Genomic DNA, 24,064 nt, shown 5'->3' with positions numbered 1-24,064 from the left:
CGGATACAAATTTAATTTATTTATATAAAGTCCTCTCTTGCATACTGGCACAGCAAAACAAGGAGTAAAACAAAAACATTAATATCCATATTTATTATTTTTACATTTCATGTATTTTACCTTCAGTAATGGTGTTTTCAAAGTCAATTTATGTTCAATGACAGATTTTCCTTATCAATATTATGACGAGTCTACTGACTCTACAGTAAATATTTACAACACACCCAAGTCTTGCACAAAGACACAACCAGTATTATATCCTACTAGCTCTCATTGATCCGGTACCCTCCTGTCACTTCCCCCAGTTTTCTCTCCGCCCGTTCAGAGGAGGTTTGGAGAGAGCAATAAAGTGACGAGGGGAGGAAGGAGGTGGCGTGAGGAGATGTACAAGTGTTGAGCCTATAGAATCAGACTTAGCGAGGGGACAGAGAGGCATACAGGGTTGTCTAAAAACATTCGTCTTATTACTGCTCAAAGAATATAAAGGTCCATGTTGTGTGAACAATTTGAAATGAACAATAAAAATTACCGCAACGCAGGTCCTTGCTGAGGTGAGATGCCCGTCAGGGGAAGACTACAATGGAGCAACTGTACAGGTGTGGAACAGCATCTCTCACCTGCCTCAAAACTTATATATAAAAAAAAAATAGTACAAGAAGTCAGTAACTGGCAGAAATAAAGGAAACCAGCAATGACAAAAGAACTGAGGACCGGGGTTCACGGCAATGATATGAGGAGTAATAATTATAACTATAAGAATAGTACAACAACCAACTGAAAATGACAATGTTAAATACAAATCATATTATTTAAAAAAGTTGATAAAACTGCTTGGCAAGAGAGGATTAAGGTCTTATCAGCCTGACCTCTACAATTAAGAGCCAGGATGTGCCCGGTGACTCTGACCCACCTCCTTCCTTCATGGCTAGCGAATGAGAGGCACAGGAATGCTTGGTTCCTACCTACTGGCATGTGCTAGGGTTAGTCGCAAGAAGGGAGGACTTGGGCAGTCAGGTAATTGCAGGAATGATGGCACTGCCAGAAGTTCACTTGAGTTTCAGTCAGTTTTTTTTTTCAGTCACTCCTGGTAGACCTCTCCTGAAGGTCTACAGGTAAGAAAAAGATCTTTCCAGGTCCACCGCATGACTCTTTGTCAATCAAGTAATTTCTGGCTGTTGAGGGCCCAGCCCCCGAATGTCAGCAGAAACGAGACGCGAGCTTACAACAGTCACATCTGCATACAGGTTGTTCCGCTAGCAGATAATCACTGCTCTTACCTCTAAAACTAATACAAACAAGACAAATATCAAAACATATATCATCCTCATTTAAAACTGCTGACTTTAACAGTCTAAGAATGGGTTAAGCAGGTTTCTTCATCCAAAAAGAGAACCTTTTCTTCTTCAAGGCAAATGAGTGCAGATGTACACAATTGTCCTTTGTGCACTGGAATCAATGCGACCTTTCTCAAAGGTGGTTAATACAGAGTGCTAATTCAAGTGTGGGAATTAAAAGTCTGAAGGGTGTACGTGTATACATGGTAGTTGTTGTGCCACTGGTTTTTAAAAGTTTTTTTTTTTTTTGGTGCAAGAGTAATATAATAGGAAAAAAAAAGTCCCAACATTACATACAAACATCACTCACTCTCCAAGGATGGCTGTCGACGAAGAAAAATAATCAGCAGAGGAAAGTAAAGAGAGTGGAGAAGCGTGAAAGCGTGTATGAGGTGGAAAGGTCAGCAGACACTGATTGGTCAATCTAACTTGTCGGTATCTCTCATCTGGAAGAGTCCTGCGAATCACGAGGATCCTCTGGGCTTGCTTCTGTCCCTTGTTCCACTTCGTCGTCCTGCAGGTCTCCACCTCCTCTCCCAGATCCTTCCCCTGTCTGGGAGCCAGAAGGTCCAGGGAGGGAGAGAGCTAAGTCTGCGGCGCTTAAACCAGGACCATCTGAGGGAGTCGCTGTCTGCATGATCTTCTGTCGCACCTCCCTGATCTTCAGCTGCAGACACACCTTGGTGGGAAATATATCGGAGTATCTTGTTTGGAAGGCTGCAGTGGCCTGAGCTGGAAGCAGGGTTACAAAAAAAAAATCGCCGGAATGAATAGCGGCATGTGGAAACAATTCTAGAAATGCTTGTATGTTTGTGTACATGGTGTTTGCGTCTTACCTGATGGAAAGAAACCCTGCTCCTGGAACAGCTGCATGACCAGCGCTCTCCTCTGGTCCAGAGTCCGTCGCAGGGAGGAGTACGGCACCTTATCAAACTCCAGTTCTGCCAGGATGTCTTCCCCATCTGGGGCTGAGAGAGAAACATGCAGATGGAGGGCTTGAGTCTTCAGGAGACTAGATACAATAACCAGCATCTTAAACCCTTTTTACCTAACGCCGCTGGCTTCATCCGTCTGTTAAAGTGATTCAGACGTAGGTCGCTTTTACGTTATGTTCCTCACAGCTTCATTCAAACATACCCGCCACAGTGACAGACGGGAAAACAGTGTGTGATTTTTGTCATGGTTGTGAGATTAGACAGTAGATCAAGAATTGCTGCCATGTATAAAATGATTTAATGGTAGCTTATCCTTAATCAGTAACTAATGAAGTTACTACTGTTGTTCCATATGCATAAATGCAACTCTTTAGCTTTGGAGACGCTCACCTGGTTCCTGCTACTGTCTGATGCTACAAGTGTTTAATTCTCAGAGGAAAAACTCCTACAAACAGCTGTAGGCAAAATTAACTTCAACTTCTACTCATGTTTTGTGATTGATTACATTCATTATTGGTGAGTGTCATTAATCCGATCTGCAGATTCTGACGTCTTCATGATAAAAGTTCATGTTTATTGCAATGTGAACAAGAAAGATGTTTAGTGTTTGTGGATCAATGCTGATGCTGAAATGTGGAGAAAACCTTCTCAAATTGCTTCGCACAACTGGAGGTACGCTGCTTGTGCATGCCGAGCTGTTAATGTGACGGCAGGAAGTTCAGATTTGTGCCACATTCAAAGTGATACGGAAACGTTACTGGTCTGACTAAGCAAGAGAAAAGTGACCAGGGTGCTCATGAAGACATGAAGCCGACACACTCAGATGCCATTAGATTGTCAGAAAGGAGTGCATTTGTGTAAGAGGCTTTAGTGTATGTTCCTGACAAGTGGAACCAAGCAGGAAGAAGTGGGTGAAACATTTCTCCAACATCAGGGATTTCTGTCTGACACAAGAGTATAAATTTCAAACTAGTCCTAAAAGTCTTTGTTAGTAAACCTTTACTCAAGTAGACCTTGAGTAGCTTTGTAGCTTATTTTGGAGCTTTTTTTTTTAACTGCATCTCATGGCATTTCTAACGAGTAGACCATTTTTGAAATCAAGACAAAACATTCTAGCTCCTAATATCCATTATCTATACACCGCTTAATCCTCACTAGGGTCGCGGGAGTCTATCCCAGCTGACTCAGGGTGAAGGCAGGGGACACCCTGGACAGGTCACCAGTCTATCACAGGGCTACACTTAGAGACAGACAACCAAGCACACTCACATTCACACCTACGGACAATTTAGAATCACCAATTAACCTCAACATGTTTTTGGACTGTGTGGCAGGAAGCCAGAGAACCCGGAGAGAACCCACGCTGCACGGGGAGAACATGCAAACTCCACGCAGAGAGATTCTGGTGCCCCAACCAGGACGTGAACCAGCAACCTTTTTGCTGCGAGGCAACAGTGCTAACCAACTGCGCCACCCTGCAGCCCTTTTTTAGCTCCTAATATGCACCTTATATTTTTAAGTATTTGAATCTTCCACAGGTGCGGTGGTTAGCACAGTCGCCTCGCAACTAGAAGATCCCCAGTTCACGTCCCAGTTAGGAGGCCCGGGATCTTTCTGTGTGGAGTAGCCCTGCGTGGACTGGTGACCTGTCCAGGGTGTCCCCTGCCTTCACCCTAAGTCAGCTGGGATAGGCTCCAGCCCCCTCATGACCCTAGTGAGGATTAAGCAGTGTATAGATAATGGATGGATGGATGGATGGAATCTTCCAAAACAAGAAAACAAAAATCTTATTGTTTTGACTCATTAAAATAAACACTTCTGAAAACATGCATGATCCTCATTGAGATGAGGGTAACTGAAATGAATCCAACTATGGAGGCAGAATACATTTAACTGTTGGACCAAATCCTTGACATTGACCGTCTCGTTTTGAGGAGGTCATTGAAGACAAAAGACTTAAGATACAATGCTCGTGTGGGGTTTGTTCATGTAACTGAACTCATGGAACTGACCGTTTTTGTCGTGTGTGTCCTTTTATGATGACATGCACCTAGCGTGTTTCAGTGAAACTATCTAACATGCTATCTAACAATTTTCTTATTGCTTTTTATTAGGTGTCTGTAGCTGGTACACAATGCTATTGTTTTATCGTCCAGGCCAAACAAAGACCCTAATAGATGCTCTCCCTCCACCTTTATCCTGTGTTACACTACAGAGTGTTACGTATCATTTGCGCAGCACTAAGAGACAAAATAACTTTAGAGCATCTAAATTTCCATGCCCGCTTGCTTTTCCGCATACATTACCTGCTCTTTCAAAGGTGAAGATGTCTCCCTCACACTTGGCAGCACTTTTAGGCGTGTTGGGCTCAGAGCTGCAGCTGGAGCGCCGCCGACTCTTTCTCTTGGGAGAGACTTGATCGTCAGTGGCTGAGTCCAAGTCTAGAAGCACAAACAAAACCAAATTAAAACCAATTACACAAAGAGAGATTTACATGAAATGTCCATGATTTCATTTTATTTTGATGTTGAATTACAAACATGGCACACAAGTACTAGAAACAATGAATCCACAACAATTACGAGGAGAAAATTCTAGCACACAACTATCCATAAAAACCAGTTTAAAGGCATTTTAGTCAGTGTATCCTTAAATGCTCTTTTAAGTCAGACCTGTGGAGTTCTTCCTCTTGCGGCGATAGCTGCCCAGAATGGCACGGGGTGAAGTGGCCAGACTCTGCAGGGTGGGTGAAGGCAAAACCTCCTCTGGCCGAAACTCTGGCAGCTCGGCAAAGCGTTCCTCAAAATACACCTCTGACAGCACCCTGCCAGTCCAACACACACACACAGACACAATATACAGTATATATACAGTCTCCATCTATACTTTCGGCACAAACGATTCACAAAAGGCATTTCCTCACTTGTCCACGGAGTCAAACGTCTTCTTGAGAGGTGGTGGGCGAGCTTTGACCTTTTTTGGTGTAGGAATATCTTTGTCAGTCTGTGGAGGTGGCAGGGTGGGTTCTGTGGCTGATGGAGGGGGGAGAGGAGATGATGGGCGGGACTCCTTCCACCCAGCCTGCACAGAAAGTTCAATAAAGGCCTTTATACAAGAGAGATACTATATGTGGACTACAGCTGGGTAGTTATTTCTGTAGTGCTAGAGATGAACGTCAATATGTGTAGAAGTTTCCCTCACCTCTTTGGCAATTGTGCTTTCCCAGTTCCTTGTGTCAGAGGAGTCTGCAGCACTGGAGCCCTCCAGGGGTCTGTCAGAGGATGCAGGCTCCTCAGTAGGATGTGTTGATGGAGACCCTGTCTGCCGTGTCGCATCAGGATCAAAGGAGAAATGGCTGTTGGCTGCAGTTTCCCTCTCCCTCTCCTTTTCCCGCTCTCTCTCTCTCTCCCTCTCTCGCTCCCTGTCTTTGTCCCGCTCCCTTTCTTTCCCTCGGCTTCCTCCATCGTAGCTGCCCACAGGAATGGTCGCTACTGTTGCCTTCACTTTCTGAGGAATCCTGACTGGAAGCTGGGTTAGCTTGGATGTACCTAGTGTACTGCCTGTAAAAAAAAAAAGAAAAAAAGAAAAAAAGAAAAAGATGAAAAAAATAAATCTGTTGACTATTTCACTACAAATGACAAATTTATAAATGTATTCTTGGATTAAACAGTGCGTGCAGTTGTACCAGGTGTTTGGATCTGAAGCGAAGGACTGCAGGGCCTTAAGGATGTAGCTGAGCCACTGGGAGGTGCCGTTGAGCTGCTACTGCTGGAGGTTTGCGTCTGCCTCTCAAGCTGTCTGTCCGAATGTGTCATCGGTTCTGTCTGCCTCTCAGACTGCCTGTCGGTGTGTCGATCCGCGGGTCTGTCCAGGAGCAGGTGCCTGTCTGCCTGTCTGTCTGGATGGGGCTGTGCATGTAGGTGCGTGATGGTGGTGGGGGTTGTTGTGTGTTTGGGCAGGATGTGGGGGGAAGCGCTCGAAGAGCTTGAGACGGAGTAGACCACACTGGGGGGTACTGCTGCCATGGAGACCACCCCTGTTGCCATGGTGACGCCGGGGGAAGGAGGGTAGATGGCTGTGACTATCTGGCCCCCAGAGCCTGAAGCAGGGGCTGAGGTGGAGGGCTGTGGAGACTGAGCTGTGGCTAGGAGCGGTGGCTGACCTGGATGAAAGAAACAGGAAGCCAAGAGTCCACATATTACTGTAATAATCCATAATAATGTAACATGAGAAAACATTTATACTGTTGCATCACTTTTGCAACTTAATCCAACAAATTAGCGAAGTTTGTTTTTACAAGTACCACTTAAGGTTTGTCCCTGCTTTGAAATATGCATATGCATATTTTGCCAAGACAGATGTTGGTACAGTGTTATTGTTTTCCAGACACTGTTTTGCGGTTTTCAGTGGCTGTCTCCTAACCTATCTGATCGATGTTAGTATAGTCCTTGCTATGGCTACACTGCTTGCAACTTTCATTTGTGGAAATGGCTGTTCAGCTTTTGCGGGTGGTGTCTTTGCAAGAGAGATGCAACTGTCAGTTAGAGCAGATGGCTTCCTAAAGTAAGTTACTCTTACTTTTGGAAGATGTTACGGGTGCTCCAGATAGCATTAGCCACTGACTGCAACCCCTCTTAGTAATAGCCTGAGCCTGGCACCATGAGCAATAAAGGTTCAGGTTGCAGTGGCATCAACAAGCAAACTTCTTGGGCATTTTTAGTGTAATGGATGAATCAGGCGTGTTTGTGTAAGATTGCTATGTTCAACATCTTCAGCTGTATCTGCTACCTCACCTTCAACACAGAAGTAGAAGTAGAAAGTTGCGTAAAATGGAAACACTCAAGTGAAGTGTAAGCAACTAAAATGTGTTCATAAGTACAACACTTATCTTTAGTTATGTGTCACGATTGCTAGAAATGTGGGTCCTCAGAGTGTGATTGCAGTCAGGAAGCGAGTATGATGCCAAGAATTTTCCATCAAACAAGAATTCCAAACCATTTATTTACAGAATGAGCAACATTTATTCAACGGTGGCCCCTGATAAAGAGAGATTTGGATTTAAACAATTAATTAGTTGGAGGGCCACGTTTACCCCCCAGTATTTGCCAATGTTTCAGTTCATATCTTGCTCTATACAAGACATACAATTAGTGTAGAAAATACAGAATTTATAAATTCATCTTTCCATAGCACCAACCTGTAATAAGTGGTTGAACAAGCGTCTGTCCAGGTGGTGCAATAGCTGTGAACCCAAGTGTTGCTAGGGGTGATGGAACATATGCAGATCCAGGCACCGGCAGGGCTTGCTGGGAGGAGGAAGAGCCTGTTGTTGTGGAGACCAGAGGCAGAGTGGATGGGACCCCTGGAGTGGACTGGACATAGGTAATCCTGGACGGGAGATACAGAAACAGGAGAAGAGATTAGAGGAGAAAATGTGAGAAACAAAAATACAAATGGACCAGGCAAAGAGAGGCCACAGAGGGGAAGATAACATTTCTGCGATGGAAAACTGTCAAACAGAAACAACCATGGTGTGGTGCAACAAAGAGGTAGACTAAGAACCTAGGGAACAGAGACATGATTAGAAGGAACGAGGAAGACAAAAAGAGAAGTGCTGCAGTGAGGGTCAGCTGGTGAGTGTACATCACAACAAGTAGAACTAGATGACTAGTGCTGTGTGTGTGTGTGTGTGCGTGTGTGTGTCTGTGTGAGTGTGTGTGTGTAGCTGAGAGGTAGTGTGTGGGTGGCAGGCAGAGGCAACTTGGGCCACCAGTAGCATGACTAACACATCCAGAATAGAGCTGCACTGTTACAGCTGCACCCCTACTGAAATTTTGGTTTCTCTCATTGTCTCCTCACTATGCTTCAGGAAATCTGGACTTTCTCATAAGAAACAATACAGCTTCTTGATGTCTCCGTGTCTAGGCTATAAAGAAAAGACAATAGATCATTTTGTTAACAGGATCTGCTAAACTGTAATCAGCACAAGTTGATATTATTAATTTTATTCCATTATTAACCACTGTAAGAGCCCACTTGGGATATCTTATTTAAAGTGTCAATAGGAAACATCGGGCCCTTTGGCAAAGGTATTTCATTATCTCAAAAACTGCTGAAAAAAAAAACAACTTCTATCACCCGTTATGTTATAAACTGATATTTAAACACTCATTCTCCTCTATTTTGGGGGTAAACACTGTCTCTCTGCATGCTTGTTTAATTTATTCAAGCCCATAATGATTCCAGGGGAATTACTGTTGGTTAAGTCATGTTTACTCGAGATTCTGAATGAAGTCCCATGAGCGGTTTGTCTTTTAATATTTTGAAAGCTATAGTAGTATATTAGGGGTAAAAAAGTTGCTTCAAAAGAACCATAGCATAAACCAGAGATGGTAGGTCTAATTATTCCATTAAAAGTTTGTATTCTGGAGCTTGTATAAGCAACACAAACAGCTAACATATTTTATACAGAGAAACTACTATTGTCAATTTAGAAATGTTTTTGTGTAAAAGCAATACAAATTCTGGAAATTATTACCCAGCTGTCTTAAGAAGGCAGAACCCATCATACACTACTTTCTAATAAGAATGTACTGAACTTTGGACATGTTTTTTCACCAATAGGTCCTAATTAAGCAGAATGATAGTGTGACATTTACAGAAAAACATAATACACATGTTAAATTTACAGTATATTGAGTGAAGTGAACATCTGAAAAGGGTGCAAAGCATGCAATGACAGGAAAGCCTTTAATTGAGAATATTTTTTAGGATTTCAACACATCAGAACTCTTGGTTTTGTTTGTTTTGGAGTTCCAACGGGGTGACATTTGCCACATAAGCACATTCTACAAGCCCAGAGTTATTTGAAACTGCTATGTAACTTAGTATTCATGTTGTGGTCTATGTATGTAGCTTGCCAGATGCTATCAAACTGGAGTCATGCAGCAGTGGATGACACAGTGCAGACTTCACCCATCCATTATCTATACACCACACGGCTGACATCCTGGACAGGTCGTCTGTCTACTGCAGGGCTACACATAGAGACAGACAACCAAACACACCAACATTCACACCTATGGACAAAAAGATCCCAGGTCGAGATTCAAGCCAGGACCTTCTAACTGTGAGGTGACAGTGTCAGCCACAAATCTGTATTCATTCTCTCACTATAGTTTGTTATTTCCTACCTGGTAGGCGCTGGTGGCAGTAGTACAGCCTGGGAGGGGGCTGATCCTGGTGCGACCACAGCAGCTGTACCCATTGTTACAGGGAAGGGGCTGGCAGGATGCACTGCTCCACCCTGAGGCAGCTGGGACTGGACCACAGGCATGGGAGCTATCTGGATAATCTGAAAAGGGCACAAAAGTTAAAGCCATACACAAAGGAGGAGAACAAATACAAATCTCTGAAGGGGCAGTGTAAGTGGTGAGCAAATGATTTGCTTTAACTCGATGTTACGGACAAAATTGCTACAGTTTAGAAAAGTTCTCATGTCATCAGCAAAGGGCTCCCTGACCTTGTTTCCAGACTGAGCACCGTTCTGGACAGGAAGAGGTGGAGCCACAATAGGAAACTGCTGGGCAGGGGCTGGCGCAGTCCGTACTGTTGCCATGGGAACAAGCATTTTACCCTGTAGCACCGGAGACTGTGTTTGCACTGATGTAGAAACACAGAGACGGGGGGAATTTTATTGGGAGTCAGGACAGATTATTAGCTCTATATATCACACTGTCATGATTGCTGTCGGAGCTTTTACCTCTAGTTCCCGGGCTGACCACTCCCACTGCTGGGCTGGACGTATATCCTGTCAGTGAACTTGTACCCTGCTGTTTTCCGTTGGCCAAGGACATATGCGTTGGTGGAGCTGTGGGCAGGTTGAAGATACTGGTTGGCTGGCTGAGCTGCTGAGGTGGACTCTTGGGGTTGGTGTTGGCAGGTAAGGTGGGCAGAATGTACTGAACTTGTGTGATGGCCTTACCCCCAGGTGGTGCCAGGGAGGAAGCAGGAAGGAACTGGGGCTGAAGCAGGGGCAGAGGTAGGGGCCCATTGGTTTGGCTATGTGGGGCTGAAACAGCTGTAGAGGAGAGGGCTTGCTGCTGGGAATGCTGAGGCTGAGGGGAGGGAGTGATGAGCTGTACAGCAGGTTGGGCAGACAAAGTTCCTCCTAACACCAAATTAGTCACTACGCCACCTGGGCCCACACCGGCACTCACAGGATTAGGTGATGATGAAGAGTAGTACCCACCCCCTGTGGCTGCAGTCCCACTTGCGGAGCCTGAGCCAATCAGAAGTTGTGGCTGCTGCTGGGGAGTCAGGGACTTCCTCTCAGGTGGATGTGGGCTGGATGAAGTACCTCCAATTTTGGGTTTGCTAGCGATGGGGAGTGGTGTGCTGATAACAGGACGCATAACGTTGGTCACCACCGTGGAAGCCACTCTCACAGCGCCAATGCTCAGGAGTGGGTTCGCACCCAGTGAACCTACTGATGAGGTCGGAGGCCCTTCAGCAGAAGAAGTGGATATGGCAGACTGGCCAGAAGAGAGCGAAAGAGAAGGGGCTTGTACACTTCCACCTCCGTCACCCCCAAATGTGTCCTTACCCTCTCCCTCTCCTCTTTCCTTTCTCTTGTGGTCCAAAAACCCTCCCCCTCCTGACCTCCCCTCATCATAACGCTTGCTGGTGGGGTAAGAGGATAGCGAGACACTCCTCCCATGAGAAGTGTGGTGTGAGGAAGAGGACGATGCAGAGGAGCAGATGACTGGAGCAAAAACTCTCTGAAAAAGATCACAGACAGATGTTGCAAAAGGCAACAACTTTTGAAATTACTCATCAAACTGTACATAAAAATGTGAAAATATCAACAAGAGACAATTTATGTTACCTTCCGGTCACTTTCATCTCCTGACCCGTTCTCACTATCGCTGTCAGTCACCCGCTCCTTACACTTGAGGTCTATTGAACTGCTAGGATAAGGGTCCTCTGTGGAAAAGAAAAATACACTACAGTTCCTACAACTCCACTCAAGTCAGGGTTTAGAAATGCTGCATCTACACAACATTGGCAGAATGGGAAGAACGAACCATCTTGGGATTGTTCACATATTATATTCAAGATGGTTATCTCTCATTCTAATCTTGTTGTCACACAAGCTAAGCAGCTTAAATGTGCTATTTTTGCAGCTACCAACAGGCAAAATAAAACTCCTCAGAAATTGGCTACTTGCATTCGTGGTACAGTTAAACTGTATTCAGTAGCCGTTCAGCCAACAGTGATTTGACGCTTACGTAGCTGCTTTCACCAAGTGGGAGATATTGTGAGTGTCAGAATTTCCTGATATCCTAGATTCTGAATTACAAGTCAAAGCTGGATGTTATGTTCTGCTCATACTCAGCTGCTAGTAAATACTGTTACAGTGGATGTAAATGGGTAAACGTGTCTGAAACGGGTCTCAATTCAGTCAGATCTTAAAAACCCAAAACATAGCAGTGGTCAAACTCTGGACAAAACTTAGCAAAAAATGTTATATATATTGAAAAGGAAGAAAAAAGGTGCTGAGAGAACTAATGACTTGGGACTGTTTGGAAAAAAAATCTTCTGTGAAAAGGTATTCTGGCTCAGCACATATTCCACACGGCTTTCTTCTCCCCTTTTGCTATGTTACAATTTTTAAAATCCCCTTCACTATGGAAAACAACCTGGCCAAGCAACCGAACACACTCAACATTTTACATTTTTCCCGAGGATATGGATTGTGCAGCTAAGCAGCTCTGCTAGTTTTTTTCATGAATGAGCTATTTTATTGACTGTTCTCGCCTCCCTGCATGCAAATGTTCCTCGCCTCATCCTTTGATTAGCTCTGCCCAAGATAACTGGGATTTGTTTAAAGAAACACATAGAATCCAGAGCATTTTTCTGCCATATAGCAGATTGATAGAGAGGTTATGGCTATGCGAAAACTAGTAAAAAGGCGACACAAGGGCATCACTGCTGACATGAAACATTACTCCAAACTGAGAAATCTTATTGTACCACTGAATGTAATTTCCACATGCAGTTCCTGGTAATCTACAAAGTCTGTCAGTGACACAAGAAGCAGTATACTAACTCTAATATCTCTAATCTAAAGTGGCTCAATGAGTAAAGTGGGGCTGATATCTCACCGATGACATCATCATCTCCCTCCTCCTCACAGATGACCATGCGCTCCTCATCACTGGTCATGTCCTCGCTGACGCCGCGCTGTGACTGTGACAGTGGAGGGGCATGGCTCGAAAACTGACTGCCACCATCCCCACACATCTGAAAAAAACAAAAAGGAACAGTGTGGCTTCCCATTGGTGTCATCTTATTTGTATATGCTATAGCACTGTGGTACCGTTCTATCTTGTTTTATTGGCGACAGATGCCGTTTTATAATACGACATTACAAAATGGCCAAAAAGTGTTTGTGAAAAGTAAATCTGTCAAACAAAACCTGGTGCAGTGATTACAATGTCAAACCAAAAGCTTTGTTTTTAATTTAAGCCACATTTACAGAAAGAACTGATTATGCCACTAATTGGAAACAACTGTCTTCAATTTATTTTTACTGATTTCAGTGTCATTTTACAACATGCTAAGCTGCACATGACAAAACCAACTCTCAGCTATGTGCTGTTCTCCTCTCGTACCTGTGCCAGTTCTGCCAGGGCTTGTGTATTACCCCTGTCACTCCGCTCCAGGCTGTGCATGGCACTTTGAGAGAATGCTCTGGGACGGGTAAGCTGGCCTCCATGACCCTCTCCAGCATTTCTCTCAGACACCCCCACCAGACCTGGACCGACACCCTTCAGCTCCACAGAATGGGGCTCTATCACGAGGCAAAAACAGGACTGTTAAAGGCCTGGAAGGATAAGAATAATGGGCATGACATATACTCTATTTATGTGTATATTGTATGTTGTGAGAACTGAGTATGGCCAACCTGTGGATTCAGACATGCTCCTCTCTCTGATATCTTTGCCTCCTGGGACCCCACGACCTTCAGAGCTGGACTTCTTCCTGTCTTTGTTGCACCACTTCCAGTCTGGGTGGGCCTTAAAGTGGGCTTCTTTTACCTGAAAACAAGAGAAAGATCATGTTTGTATCCTTTAATATATGTAGTATGTTGTACCTGTGAGGCAGGGCTCCAGACTACGACCAAAATGACCATTTTTCCAGAATGTATCAGTTAAAATTTTATTTGCTCGTAATTGTGTGAGTGTATGATCTCCAGCCATCACTAGTAGATACTGTGTTAGCTATTGTGGTTGAAAGCAGTATTTTTTGTTGTTCATTGGCACATTTCTACCACTTTCAGACATGCACTCTGTTCCTTTGACCCGATGGCAACCAAACGGGTCAGCTGCATGTGAATGCACACCCTAGTCGTCCATGAAGGGAATCTTCCTAGATCAGACCTAGTAAACATTTCCATGTCACTTTGAACATGGCACAAGTCAGAACTGAACAGTCACATTAACAGACAGACACACAATACACATTTCAGCAACAATATTTGTCTGAAAACATCACAGAGATGCTTAATACACAGTCTGTGTGCTCAAAGCACAACGCACTGACTAAAGCAAAGACTTTGGTTTACAATTTCAAATCTATTAGGCAAAAAAATGAAATGTTCATAACAATAAAACCTTTCTGCAATGAAAACAGATATTAATAGCTAAAAGAATAATAAAACTCACAAATAATTAAAGTGATCCTAGTGTTTTTTTCCCACAAGATGTTACAAGGAGCTGAAGTTTGTTTCTTCTAATTGTTTGGAACTATTGCCTCAGAGTTTGTTTAACACCTGCAGCAACAGACAGCAGCAGGATCCATATGTGTGTCTCTAAAGAGAGAGAGTTGCACACATTGGCACTCAGAACAACAGTAACTGTAACTTAATTAAATGATTTAAATTAGAAATTCTCCCAGAGAGAGCATGGAAAGTGGACCAGTCTGGACCGGTATCTAACAGCAGATGTTTAGGTCTACTTATCTTCACATCAGACGGGTGAGTTGTCACATACAGAGTGGCAGTTTAGTTTCCAGCTGTTTCAATACGACTATTTCTTCATAGCATTATTACAAATCAAACATCAGAAAGCGGTAGAACACATGAGTGTCTCTACAGAGAGACAGTTGCCAACATTTACGCATCGAGCAAAGTAGTTGCTTCACTGATAAGGTTTAACAGTAAATTATTCTGACATGGAGAAAAGGCGATCAGTGAATGCCTTATGTCATTCTTTGGTGGGTGACTAAATTATGTGCCGACCAGCTGATGGTAGCACCAGTGCTACCCGTGAAAAACGTAGTCTGGAGCCCTGTCAGGTGGCATATTAGTTATTTAATTGTTTCTTTTTCTGTTTGCAAATGTGTCTGTGTACCTGGAAGGCCAAGTCATGGTACTTCTGTTTCTCTTTGGGTCCCAGAGCATACCACCACTCCCCAAGAATCTTGCTGACTGTCCTGTTGTCCTGGTTTGGATGCCGCTGGTGCACCAGTGCTCGATGGCGCTTACTAAAAATCATAAATGCATTCATTGGTCGCCGGATGTGGTCCTTCTCCCTCTAAAAGAGTGAAAAAGAAAGAAAGAAATATAGTATGTTACATATATAAGTTAAAGGAACACTTAAAATTGTGATGTTGTGGGAGTAGTGAAGAAGCTACCTTTCCTGGGCTGCTCTTGTCTCCATCTTTGGGCAGTGCACTGAGGGACTGAGTGCGTCTCTTTACTGGTGATGTAGAGAGGGGCTGCTCTGGTACAACCCCTGGGAGGAAGCTAAAAGAGACCAAAAAAAACCTTTACCAGATATTCGTCTTGAGAACCACACTCACATGCAAGCTTATACATAAGCACTTTTTCTCTCTTTAACATTTAAAAACTGAACGAGTTTGTCCTTCAAGTTGGGTATTATTTACCTTGGAGCTGCAAGTCTATCAGCAATAGTCACAGAGCACAAGTATTTCATCTCCCATGAGATACATCAGCAGATTCAGCATAGCTCATCCATTACAATAGCTGACAGCCTGGCTACTGCCTTTCATATACTGATAGAGACCAGAGATGTAATGCTTTTGTTCCCATCTGCTTTGTTCTGGCATTGAGCTTTTCTGCCCAAATTAGAGCGAGGATACAGAAAATATCACACTCCCTTACTGTATGTGTGGGTACACAGCACCACACAGAAAATTACTGTGAAGGCTGACTTGGACAACTACATAACCACTTAAATATACAGACAAATCTAACATGTGAGGGTGCACAAATGTACCATATGTATCACTATGTGTTTCTATAACCTAACAGCTTCACCCACAAAAGTCAAATTAAACAAACAAAGAACAGCACTCTTACGGGTCATCCACATCACTCTCAGTTTCACTGTCAGGCCTCTCCCTTTCTGCATCTCCTTTCTCCTTCTCTGGAGGCGGCTCATCAGAGCAGGGGGGAGGCCGTGATGGGGGGCCTCTCTCTGCTGTGGGAGGTGCTTCTGCAGGCTCCAGCGACAGTGCTGCCACCCCCTGACACTCTGAGGAAAAACAACAAGAAGATAAAGACCAGTTCAGAGCAAAATAAACAACTATGGTAAACAGAACAGTATTAACAGCCACGGAAAATGACCTGAAACTGCTGATTGCTCAATTCCAATTGCTATTAGGTCAACAGCAAACGTATACTCTACCTGTCTTTAGACTGGCTGCTTGGGGATGGTTGACTGGGTGTTGGCCCTCTCCCGGCTGAGAAGAAGCATCTGATTGGGTAGGTGCTAGAAAAGGAACCAATGAATGCCAAGGGAAGACTGGAACGGACCTGGGCTCTACATTGGTCCACACTGCAGAGGAAAAGAGTTAAGACTTATTAACATAATCTGATCTCTATGACTTAATAATATGCTGCCCAGCTCAGAAATCAGCCTCTAAAGACACAAGCTTTTTACATTTAGTTTATCGAGGTACTGGTTTCTTACCACAGCTGTCAGTGTAACTCTCATACCAAGGATTCTTTCTTACTCCTGTGTCAAACTATCATCATAGCATTAGGTTACAATAGGATTACCCATCCATTTTTAAAAACCTTTTATTTTGGATGTAAACATAACACAACTAAAATCCGACACAGCCTAAAGTAATAGTTCCTTTGGACACAGAGCACTACTAGCTGTAATTTTTGCCATCTAACCAGGAATTGGCTAACATCTGGGATAGTGGCTGAAGACAGTTAATTACCTGGCAAAAAACAAAACAAAACAATTAAAAAAAACAACAAAAAAAACAGTCCTTACAGAACTACTAAGAATATCTATGCTGCCACTGAAGCACATCTCAATCCACTTGCTGGTGAAATCACTCCAACAACAGCAGATAAACAAAAGGACTCTCTGTTCTCAAGAACAGGCTGGATGGAGAACAGAAGCGATTACACCCTGAAGCAACATAACTGAATCAAAGACCATATAACTCTTACTATCTTCATCTCCATGAATGAAAGCAACTCAATATGCATCGCCACAAAAAACTGGAAGTAGCACATCCATCTCCTTTTAAAGAATTATTAAATTAGTAAATAGCACCATGGATTGCATTATAACACAACTAAACAACAATAAAATACTCCTGTACATACACACATTTGGCCAAAAAAAGGCTACTGTACTGTCATACAAACAGAAAGGTAAGTGACATGGACTAACCAAACATGCTTAATCCTTGGCGAAGATACTGAGGATTCTCTGATGAGAACATGGTTGAATGAAATCCTGGCTGTTTCTTCAAAAAATAAAAAAATGAATGATGATATGTCCTTTTAAAAACTGTCTTCTATGACATACATAAATACTGGTAAAGGATCATCCTTAATCCAAAAAAACACGAGCTGATATTCCTTGGAAGCTCACAGATGACGACAAGTGTTCAATGGTGTCTGTATCCGTTTCATCCCTACAGGTTGCAGTCATTATTCACAACAATTACTGCATCATCCCCCGGCATGATCTTAAGTGTGGCATAGAGATTTATCCTTTCAGCAATTACAAATACGAGAGTACAGTCGATCTCTGTGTATGGCCGAATGCCGCGATCTGATAACGCACCAAGAACAATCAAACATCAGTGGACAAAATGTACTATAAACAATTACAATAAGAAACTAGATGAAAGTTGCATTTGCAAGAATACAACAGTGTAAAGACGACCCACTGAAAAGATGATTATGATCGAAGGCAGCGTTCCTTCTCCCTTTGGTCTAATTACCCCCGATGCCCTCTCTCCTGTTTGTTTACATTACTACAGCAGCTCGGCCATGAAGGGGTTAACAAGGCCTCTAACCCATCCACGGCCTGGGTTAAAACATCCGCCCGGAAACTACGCAGTCCTTCTGAGCCATGTCAAACCGTGCTCTGCACTACAACACAACTGCAGGCAGGTGGGTTCGGCGGGTATTGAGAAACACATAAAACCACGAACTCACACAGCTCAAGGGCTGATGTAAGAGAGCACTCTATCGATCAGACAAACAACGCTGCAACAAGCAAAATTGGGGTGATCAAAGCTGAGGCGATTCGTTTTTATATATTTTTTTTTTTTGCCTCGGTCGAATCTGTCTATTCTCCACGTGTTCACTGTTTACTTAAACACCGACTTTTAATACTTGCTGATTCATTTGAGAAACCGAGACAACGTAAATTTAACTGCCTCTTGCAATAGCCGGAGCCTCAAGTGCACCGCTCCAAATTGAACCATCCTCTCGGGAACGCCCCTGGTCGTGCACCCGCCGCACAGACACGGGCAAAAGAAACGCAATTGTTCTCATGTCTCAACTACAAAAGGTGTATTCACACGCACCGACCGCCAAACTAATCCGACGGGGACTGTTTGACAAGTGAGTTACTCAAAAACACTAACTTGCTTCTCCCATTACTCGTCCCCGGAACAGCGATATGCACCTGTTTTTAACCTGGCGATTTAAGCTATCACCTAAATCCAAGCTCACCTAGACGAGCAACTTGGGTTTATCCCTGTTTACTACGCATAAGCAGACGTCGTTGACCGTAAATCTGGTGCATTCATCCATCACCCTCTACTTAAAAGCCACCAGTTTTGATTACCGAGACAGCCACCAAAACGTGACAGCGCTGATAGCTCTCTGTACAGCTCCAATCCCACCTAGCCAATCTGGCCACAACGCTAGCTAGCAACTGATGAGACTACAGCACGGCGATAGAGGCGACTACGGTGAGGAGTCCTGGCACCAGTCAGCGAGGAGAAAAGGGGGATGAATCGCAGTTGTATTTTTCTTTTTCCTCCTCCTCCTTCTTCTACGGTCCAGCTCTCAAGGCATCAAACGAGTGGCTGGTTGAAGATGCCCCGACTGTAGGACCCGAACCCTTTTGGGAGGTGGGGATGAAGGGAGGGGGGCTTTAACAACAACCGACATTAGGTAGAAGCCGTTTTGAGAGGTCCGTCCGTCTGCAGCAGGTTAGCTAGCCACTTCGCGCGGACGACATCGGCGCGCACACCGTCCAGTCCGCCTAATACTTGGCTGTTACGAGAGCTGTTTCGGCCCGCAGAAGTCCTCGTATCGCATCGCCGCAGCTCCCTGTCCGACTTTACTGCCTTATTTTTGTCTCGTACTCTCTCTCTCTCGCAAGCCTTGGCCCTTTCTTTCTCTTTCCCTCCCTCTTCCTCTTGTTGTAAACTAGGCTGCTTGCCCCCCCCCCGTACTCGTCCCCCTCCTCTTCTCGTCCTGTCAACCTCGCCCAGCCTTGTCCCGCCCCCCTCGGCGAATACCGCCCCCCTATTGGCTAAGGCCGCCACCTGTCATCTGCCCGCCGCGAACCCTGATTGGTCGGAGTGTGCGCTGGAATGCCAGTCATATGCAAATTTCACCCGGCTTTGCACCCATAAACTCTTTTCACCTCGACATCTGAACTTCTTTTACACGTGTGATACCTGTAAGTGAGCAACGTAAAGTCACTCTGTTGTACCCATGTAAGGTGCCCTCGCTGGTGTCCAGACAACGCCTCAAAAGTGCGTATTTTTGTGTTCCTTTTCGTAAGCCCGCCTCACTTCCGCATCATTGGTTGAGAATTCGTAGTAAACGTTAACTGATGTGCGAAGGAGCGAATCAAATGCCGGCACTCAGATGTAGGCCAACCAATGGCTTAACAGAACTTTAACAAGATCCCTCTCACATACAAATTTGCGGATCTAGCTGTAATGCCCATAAAGACCATCCATGCACGGAGGCGTTAGTGTGCTATCTACTGTTTACCTGCCACGCTGCTTTTGCTCTCTCTGTGTAATCTGCACTGGGGGTGAACGTCGATGAAGGCTTTAGGGTAAATATGGCAATGCATTGCCCCTCCCATTAAACCTACATGAGTATGCAGGATCATTCTGCCTGATTTTCTTATGTTTTAACAAAGTTGTCAGTTGCAGACAGACATTGTCACTGTTTTAGAAATCCTCCATATTAACTTAAGAGAGGAATTTTAAGCTTTTTCTCTGGTGATGCTATACCTCTGCTTCCAGAAACCCAGCAAACAGTAGGGGGACCAGTGATGTAATTTTCCACCATTAAAAGCCCTTTCAAATCCCCAAACAAATTTCCATCTCTCCATCATGCAAATGTGCCTCCTCCAGGCAGAATTTTAAATGTTCTGATGCAACACTCATAGGGACAAGTAGAGAGAAATGGAGAGAAGAAATGAAAACAGGAGAGTAGGGGTGGTTAGAAAGAGAGAAAAAATGGGTGGAACAGGCGAAGAGTGGAGAGGACCAAAGAGTAAAAATAGACTGGGAGTCATTTTCAGCAGGAGAGGCAGGGAGGGAGGGAGGGACGGGGGTGAAGAGAAAACAACTTGTGAAAACAGAACTTCTGTTTAAGGGAGGAAGGGTATGGGGTTCATGAGATAGGGGAGACCATAAGCGACAGAGTGAAAGCATTTCACAATCCCTATAGTGTCGTAGCACAGATGACAAGGGAAGAGGATGCAAATGTACGGTAGGGTTTCAAAGTGTACCATATGAGCCAAGAAGTCATGCACAGCTTAGCTCACGTATCCATAACACAAATACAATACAGGGAGGGATTTAACTACTGCCAGCAGCCAGTCAGCACATCAGGAGCTTGAGATCTGACCAATAAGGCTGTGAGAGCCACGGGTAGCTGCTGTCCTCAGTAGTAAAAAAAAGTTAACCCTCTAAGTCCTGGGTTCAAAAAAAACTTACATGTGGATCTGTGACATAGTATAAAACCTGTAAAAAGAGAAACAGCGATTCTTTTGTTTTTGGAATATGGTTCATTTCAGCTGTGTTTTAGCTCATTGTCATCAGCAGATTATAATTCATCATTTAAAACTATGACGTGACCTGTGTTCTTTTTAGTCTGGGGTGTTATAAAAAAGATTCAACTAACAGGCATTAGAAACAGAGACAGTCAGTTTGTCAGCTGAACTCTCAACAAGTCAATTCAGTAAATACAGTGTTTTAAAACGGAGGGAGTTGGAAAGCTTGACTGAGTGAGTGAAAGGAAAGGGTAAAAGAGGACAAGGGTGGAGATGAGGGATTACTCTGGCTGCTTAGTGGTTACAACCCTGACTAAACATTACAAGCTCTTAGTAATGAAATCTAACCAATTATTCAGAGCAGACTAATACGTTTTTCCAAGAGCCTGGTTCGAATATGACTAATTTCTGGTTCAGTTCACAATGAATAACTGCAAATGTATTTATGTAAACGTAGAGGAGACCATTTTGGTCGTCACCGGTTTTTCAGCAAAAAAGATGTGTTAGTACAATAAGAAATCTGAGAGCATGCACATCATGTTGCATAGAGGAGGTGAAGCAAACATTAAATGACAGTGGAAAACCACCGAATTTTAGCGCTTAGTCATATATAAGAAAGATAAGTGGTGAAGACTGGCAAGAGTAAAGGAGAGGGTGTGAAGGAAAACAGTAAAAGAGAAATTCCCTCTAAGCTAAGCTTAACTATCTCACCCTGCTGCTGTGCTGGCAGTGCAATATCTGTGTAGGTGTTCAGCAGCTTTCTTTGGCTGTCTCCTGTTACAGACATAATGCTTTTAGTGTGCATATGTACGCATGTCCCTACCCTCCAATTACATCTGTCAGATTCCATGTGGCATCACGTAAGAAACTTTTCCTTGTCCTCTTTATGTTCATGCATGCGGAGTGCCACCTTCGCTCACTCTCCATCCCATCTCTCTCATCCCTTAATTCATCTTCCACCCCTGTCCTCTGTGTCTCTCCCTCCCACAACCCGCCATTTCCTTCATCCAATTATAACTTGATCCACCATTTCTTTGCCGTTACCATGGCAACAGTTATGTTGGGCACAGGTTCCCATGTTGCCCGTGGTCACCAGCCTGCCACTGACCATCACAATCTAATGAATTTAAAACAAACTTAACCAATCATTTTTTACAAGGCTTACGGATGGTTTTGTGAGAAACAAGTGGGTATTTTTTAAGACATTGGACTTGCACATGACTTGGTTCTAGTTTCACTGGAAATTAAACAAAACAGCTACTTTATTTTATCGTTATTGTTGCAAAGGACACCGCGATCATTTAGTACTGAAGAGACAGACACAACAGTTACAGGAATGGGATTGATATAATGCAACAAGCTCTTCGCACGCTGTGGCTACATATGTAGACTCATTAGCTGTCTTCCTTACAACACGTAATTAGCAGGAAAAATATACGAAACACAAACTTGAGGCCAGTGCTTGGAGACCCAGATCCCCTTAGTCAAGTGAAGGAACTTGTAATGTATATGTTTGGCCATTTGGGGGCACTACTAGCCTGCAGATAAATGGTGAACAAATAGTCTGCACCAGAAAACCAGTGCAAAGACTGTGGAGCTTGAGATGCAAGGAAAGGACAGCAGCAGAGTGTGATGAAGGAGAAAAAAAGAAAGACGCAAAATACAAACTAATTTCATACTTTTGTATATGAGGAACATTGAAAAAAATAATTTGCTGAGATCACAGAATGTGAGTTTGACAGCGGCCGTGAAGAATCCGTAATAAAATCTGAATATTGCTCTAACTTTACATGCATGCAAGTATTGGAGTCACCTCAGACTTAGAAATCCCACTGCATCAGTGAATTTTGAGAATCTCCCCAAAGTATGCTTCACCTACTAGGAAATAGGATTATCATAGCAAATGACTTTTGTGGTAAGTCTTGAAGGCTTCATGTGTGCCTTAGTGCCAGTCTAGATGGCTGTGTGATCCAGATGTGGTTGTTGCCATGGCCAGGGAGGATATGCAGGGCTTTAAGCGTTACGTAAAGCAGAGGCGGGAGGGAGTGGGGATGTTATTCCCGGGTATCCGTATCCGGGTAGACCAGGATGAAGAGAGCGGAGTGGAAAGGAGGGGAAGCAAAGCTACTGCATTGCAATAGGGCGAAGGGTTAAAAAAAAAAGTGTCACAATTATTTAGAAAGAAAAATCAAATAAGAAAAAAAGAGCAAGGGGAGAGAACAGACAAAAAGATGTATCCAAGTAGAAAATAACAGCGTGATAAAGTATTCACGTGTGTGACATGTTTACTCAGTGTCGCGCAAACTGTGTGTGCATGTCGGTCTGTGTGAGTGACGCAACGAGTCAGCGAGACGGAGAATTGAGCACACTTCATAATATATAAAAGCTGTGTTGTAATTGTACTTTCAATAGTTTCTAAATATGGAATATTGACAAAACGAGCAATATTGAAACAATTATCTCATATTCAGTGCCAATGAAAGTGCAATAAAATATCTTCTGTTCGAGAAACAATCATTCACATAATACTAATTATGCCCACAGACATAATCATGCAGCACAGCATGTTAGATGCACTGCAGTTGCTCGACATGGTAATCCGGAGAACGCCACAGTTTCTGGTGGTTTGGATTCACGAGAACAAATGCACAACAAAGACACCATATGCATTTTCTTGACTGACTTCAGAGCTAAGCTGATGAAAGCTGTTGCTCAAGAATGCCACACTCATTCTTGAGAATTTAAAAACGTAAAATATTTGCTAAATACGAGGGGATAATTTGGGTTTGCATTTTCAAAATCAACACTTTGCTGCAACACTTACGACACTTGAATAATTTGAAGGAAACCCTCGAATTAATCAGGATCATTTCTGTTTTCGGGGATTGGTAACTGAAACACTCAAGACAGAATAAAAACGAGCCACCAATAACATGTTGTTGGTGTGTAAACACATGTGAGCGTGCTGAAGTTCCTCCTCTTTCAGTGAAAAGCGCACACACACACACACACACACACACACACACACACACACACACACACACACACACACAGACACTACATGCACGCTCGCACTCACGCTCACACACACACACACACACAGAGTAGCTCGATGTAGCTGCTATTTCTGTTAATGAATATTCTGTGTTATGTATAAGCTACATCAGCGCAATGTTTGCTTTGTTGCCATGGCAACAGACGTTTGGCGCTCAAACATCATATCCGGTACTCAGTGATTGACACTTTGTTACTCTGTCTTATAGAGACACACCACATGCAACACACACGTGACACTATAAAAAACAGTCTCATCCTTCACCTTGTCGGTAACAGTTTTCAGCCCGTTCTTTTGACAGTTTTTTTTTTATTTTGCTGGAAGTTACAGGGATGCTCAAAGAGACATATCAGTTATGTAGTCGTCAGCACGTCTTAGGAGGGAAATTGCGCACACACACACACACACACACACACACACACA

The 24,064-nt window shown here is 43.7% G+C and overlaps 1 protein-coding gene across 6 annotated transcripts in view; it reads right to left on the bottom strand.

Moving 5' to 3' along the window:
* Nucleotides 1-78: 78 nt before the first annotated feature.
* Nucleotides 79-24,064, bottom strand: part of cicb (capicua transcriptional repressor b) — a 37,916-nt gene continuing 13,930 nt past the window's right edge. For 2 of the 6 annotated variants that reach the window (XM_008289134.1, XM_008289135.1), the window contains exons 3-21: nucleotides 15,985-16,134; nucleotides 15,657-15,831; nucleotides 14,969-15,080; nucleotides 14,686-14,868; nucleotides 13,239-13,371; nucleotides 12,946-13,124; nucleotides 12,436-12,574; nucleotides 11,157-11,254; nucleotides 10,032-11,049; nucleotides 9,792-9,931; nucleotides 9,463-9,623; nucleotides 7,467-7,657; nucleotides 5,955-6,431; nucleotides 5,471-5,829; nucleotides 5,193-5,350; nucleotides 4,942-5,102; nucleotides 4,576-4,710; nucleotides 2,171-2,302; nucleotides 79-2,066 (exon numbers count right to left, since the gene is read on the bottom strand). In XM_008289134.1, coding sequence (XP_008287356.1) covers nucleotides 1,777-2,066; nucleotides 2,171-2,302; nucleotides 4,576-4,710; nucleotides 4,942-5,102; nucleotides 5,193-5,350; nucleotides 5,471-5,829; nucleotides 5,955-6,431; nucleotides 7,467-7,657; nucleotides 9,463-9,623; nucleotides 9,792-9,931; nucleotides 10,032-11,049; nucleotides 11,157-11,254; nucleotides 12,436-12,574; nucleotides 12,946-13,124; nucleotides 13,239-13,371; nucleotides 14,686-14,868; nucleotides 14,969-15,080; nucleotides 15,657-15,831; nucleotides 15,985-16,134 — 4,391 coding nt within the window. In that variant the 3' untranslated portion in view covers nucleotides 79-1,776. Of the gene's footprint in view, nucleotides 2,067-2,170; nucleotides 2,303-4,575; nucleotides 4,711-4,941; nucleotides 5,103-5,192; nucleotides 5,351-5,470; nucleotides 5,830-5,954; nucleotides 6,432-7,466; nucleotides 7,658-9,462; nucleotides 9,624-9,791; nucleotides 9,932-10,031; nucleotides 11,050-11,156; nucleotides 11,255-12,435; nucleotides 12,575-12,945; nucleotides 13,125-13,238; nucleotides 13,372-14,685; nucleotides 14,869-14,968; nucleotides 15,081-15,656; nucleotides 15,832-15,984; nucleotides 16,135-16,992; nucleotides 18,966-24,064 lie in introns of those variants that run through there. The other 4 variants (XM_008289137.1, XM_008289138.1, XM_008289139.1 and 1 more) reach the window with 4 other exon arrangements.

Source organism: Stegastes partitus, unplaced genomic scaffold, assembly GCF_000690725.1.
Source record: "Stegastes partitus isolate 25-593 unplaced genomic scaffold, Stegastes_partitus-1.0.2 Scaffold595, whole genome shotgun sequence".
Classification (NCBI taxonomy): Eukaryota; Metazoa; Chordata; class Actinopteri; family Pomacentridae; genus Stegastes; species Stegastes partitus.
The sequence above is the reverse complement of the archived record's forward strand: the minus strand, read 5'-3'. Positions and strand labels throughout refer to the sequence as shown.